We start from the raw sequence: 4,022 nt of genomic DNA, 5'->3' as shown, positions 1-4,022 counted from the left end.
CTCAGCATTGCATAATATGTAGCTCTCCACCGTATAGGATCCTAGTGAACCGGGTTTTTTTTCGGTGAGCGTTTTCAAAGCACGAGGACCAAATTGAACATGCAACACGAGTTTGATGACTAACGGTGCATTTCACTCAAATGTGTTCGTCATGGACTGGTTGCAGCCATGGACCTGTTTTTGGCCACACCAACTAACTTATTGGCTCCGCCCTGAATCTCCGCCGTCAGCCCTCTTTGCTGCTCCCACTAGCCGTCCGGCCCACATGGCGGATCTCTAGGTACAGCCCCTAATGGTGTTTGGCAAACGAGCATGCTCGGTTCGTTAAAAGATCGGATCGTTAGGCTCGTTAACCTTAACGATATTTAAAGCCTGTTCGGATCGGTTCGCTTAATACTCGCGAGCGCTCGTTAAGCTCGTTAACAATGAAAGGAGAGCAGACACGCTCTTGACTCTTCTTTGACGAATCTGCTCCGAGGTCAAGCCTACGAGAGGGGGAGAGAAAGAGGTCAAAGGATGAACGGGCTAATGCCTAATGTGCCATACGGGAGGGGAGGGTGTCGAACTGGGCCTTCGATTGGATCGAGACACACATGTGAAAAAATCAACAAGCAAAACTCGGCCGCTCGGCTCGTAAAGCGTTAGTGTTTACGGGCTTCAGGAGGTAATCTGCTCGGTTCCGAGTAGCGAGTAAAAATGCCCTCCTCCGCTCACCCCCTTCGCTTTCTAGTTGTTTTGCTTGGATTTCTTCTGTGCTGCCATCCTGGGATAGCTGGTTCAGATGATTACTTCGGGTGATCGGTGAAATTTCTTCGACTTACTCAGCCTCCGGATAAATCTGTGTCCATTCTTCATTGTTTTTTTTTTCTTTTGGAATCTACTCTCCGTTTTTTTTTTTTTGAGCGAACTACTCTCCGATGGTAATGGGCCTACCGCGGTTAGCCGTTCTGGAATCTGGAGTCAGGTTTCGAGATGGGCCAGCTGTCATCTTACTGGCCCTGTTATCCTTTTCCTTGGCCCGCAAGTTCATTCCGTGCTACCGGAAGCCCGCACGGCGACCTTGAAATTGAAATCCATCCCCAAATCCCCACGCCTTCTCTTGGCGCCCGAACGTAACCGTCTCAACTCTCAACCAGCAGGCAACAGCCTGTCTTCTCCCCCTCGCCGGAGCTCCTAGAAGAACCCATCCCACTTTCCCCACCTCTTCCTCCAATCCTCCCTCCCTTCCTCCCTCTCTCCACCGCGAATCTCCCTCCCCCTTCTGCTCTTCTCTGCAGGAGCAGCAACCGGCGACCGATGGACCGGTTCCCCGACCGGCGTCACGTGCGGCTGCGCAGCCGCGAGCAGGGATGGTACCTCCACGCCACCAGCGACGGGATGGACGTCTGCCTCAACCGGGACCGGAGGTCGGTGAACGCCGCGTGGGCCGTGCACCTGGACAACGGGCGCGACGGCGTGCGCCTGCTCCTGCACAGCGCCGCCTACGGCCGCTACCTCGCCGCCACCAACAAGAAGGCGCCGCGAGGCCACCGCGGCTTCAGCACCAAGCTGCTCGAGTGCTACGATTTCGAGGGGGATGAGTCCGTCAGGTGGGAGGCCGTCATGTCCGGGTCCAAGGAGGACGTCCAGCTCCGCCACGTCGAAGCCGACGGGAAGTTCCGCTACCTCCGCGGCAGCGGGAAGTACCGCTACTGGAAAGATAAGGTCACCGTCCACCGCAAGAACCGCAGCACGATGACCCACTGGGTCGTGGAGCTCATCCCGCTCAGCCAGGGCTTTCCTGGCATTCCAGGCCCTTTTGATGTGAGAAACAATCGATTGAGCGAATTGGGTTGTCTTTAGTCTGCATCGATCGGAGTTTAACCCTAGGAATTGCTACTCGTGTGAATTTCACTCTCCTGGGATCAATTATTGGCACCTTGCCTCCTCTGTTTCCTGGCTTCTCTGCGCCTCCGCATTTGCTTCGCTTTAGGAACTATTTCTTGAGCGCATTTTCTTCTTCTCGAGATCAATTTCGGAGTTCAATTGCAGGAACCCGTCCCCAGCAACTTCGGCCTCATGTTAGGGCGCGAGCTGCCGCCGTGGCGGCTGATCAAGTACGTCAGGGCAGCCGAGGACGGGAGCTACAACCAACAGGCGAACGCCTGGACCACGATCCAGTTCAGGGGGAACTCGGTGGGCACCCTGAGGAACGAGTTGGCCAGCCGTACGGGCATCACCGACGTGGACTTCGTCATGTGCATCCAAGCGGGCCGCCAAGGGCGGCTCACGCCCGTGCTCGTCAACATGCCCCGCGAGGGCCACGGCGACACCGTCTACATCGTCATCATCGTCTCCGGGACGCCTGGTGAGACGCTCTACATGACATTCCCCCAACTCCCTACTGTTCTCCATTTGCAGATGTCGGTGTATTTATCCTATTGCTGCACGGAAATTATGCTTTGGGTCTTATTTCAGTGGAGCTTTAATCTGATTGTGCTTGAGAAACAGTTTACTTAAGCTGTTATAGTCTGAGAATCAGTTTACTGAAACTGTTCTATCCTGGAACTTTTACTAATATGCTTCTGTTAGGACTTGTCTGAAACTGTTGCACTGTTGTAATGAAGTTGAAGTACAGATGCTAGAAAACAATCTGGAACTAGTTGGTTATTGAGAGGGGGATCATTTCATGAATTATTGGTCACATAAAGGAAATTATTGGTTTTATACTACTGTTGTTGATTCAGATTTACTATTTTTGGTTTCATCAATTTTCCTCTAGTAGAAATTTTGGAACCTAATAACCATATCAGTTCACTGATCTAATTTCAGCCTTTCAGAGTCTTGAATTTGTTCTGACATTTGGCAATAAATACACATATGTTGGTAGATGCTATTTCTGCATGGGCATCATGTCTTGGGTTTTGTTTTACTGCAGTGCTGATCTACTTGTGGTTGGTAAAACAATGATATGCTCTGTTAGGACTGATTTCTGAGAGTTGTCTGGAAACTGTTCTAGATAAGTAAAAGTAGTTAAACGGAAACTGTTCTGCGAGTTTTTTTTACCTTGTGGATTTATCACTCTGCACAGAAGCTAAAGATGGTCTGAAGCTAGTTTGTTTCTGGGAAATTATCATTTCATAAGTCACATATTCACACTCAGGGTTGATATGGAAATCATCGGTTTTGGTACTACTATCCATGGTTCAGATAATTCTTTCTTTTTTGCGATTGAGTTGATTCAGATAATTCAGTACTTCCATTTGGTACTGTTTGTCTCTAGTAGATTTTTGGAATCTAAAAATACAAATCAGTTCTGTCATCTCATTTCAGCCTTACAGAACAGCTACTTATTTCTGTTTGACTTAGCATAATATAAATGCATCGAATAATCTCTGAACTAAATCCAGGCTGTATCCTTAGAACCCAATTCAGTTCAATCATCTAATTTCATCTTTACAGAGCACACAGGTATCTATTCGATTTATCTATTGTAAATGTTTTGAGTAGGAGAAATTTCAGATTGTATCCTACAATAGTACACGAAAGCTAGTTTCTGCACATCATAGCATTTTCAGGTTTTATACATGATCTGTCTTGTTAATTCTGCAAAACTTTGAGCTTAAGATTATTGATCTTCTACAGCAGTTGAAGTACCTGTGACATGGTGTCTAACTGGCTCATTATTTTTTGCTAATTCAGGAGAAGCTGCACTGCGCTATCCGGATATCAACGCATAGTAGATGAGATCAGAGTAGGACTCCAGACAGCCGCCTCACAGTTCACCTCTTCAGAAGTGTCACTGCCTCGGACACGACAACATGAGAATTCAGAACTCTTGCATAGAGATATAGGTTCATAAAAACTGATCAGCTATTGTGTTTCTGCTAGCTAAGCTTGGTATGTTCTCCTGACAGGAGGAACCTGTTTGCTTCGGCCTCGTGGTTCTAAAACTCAGAACTCCTGAAAGCGTTAAGTAGAATGGCTGAACAATTATGCAGTTACATTGGTTGCTCTTATTCTGGCAATTACTTTCTCGTTTA

At 48.1% G+C, this 4,022-nt stretch overlaps 1 protein-coding gene across 1 annotated transcript; it reads left to right on the top strand.

Moving 5' to 3' along the window:
• The first annotated feature begins 1,079 nt into the window (after positions 1-1,079).
• Positions 1,080-4,022, top strand: LOC100823333. The gene is made up of 3 exons (XM_024457593.1): positions 1,080-1,803; positions 2,032-2,347; positions 3,682-4,022. The coding sequence occupies exons 1-3, from the start codon at positions 1,297-1,299 to the stop codon at positions 3,717-3,719; spliced, it is 861 nt and encodes a 286-aa protein (XP_024313361.1). The 5' UTR covers positions 1,080-1,296; the 3' UTR covers positions 3,720-4,022.

The sequence above is a fragment of the Brachypodium distachyon genome, chromosome 1, assembly GCF_000005505.3.
Source record: "Brachypodium distachyon strain Bd21 chromosome 1, Brachypodium_distachyon_v3.0, whole genome shotgun sequence".
In the NCBI taxonomy this organism is placed as follows: Eukaryota; Viridiplantae; Streptophyta; class Magnoliopsida; order Poales; family Poaceae; genus Brachypodium; species Brachypodium distachyon.
The sequence above is the reverse complement of the archived record's forward strand: the minus strand, read 5'-3'. Positions and strand labels throughout refer to the sequence as shown.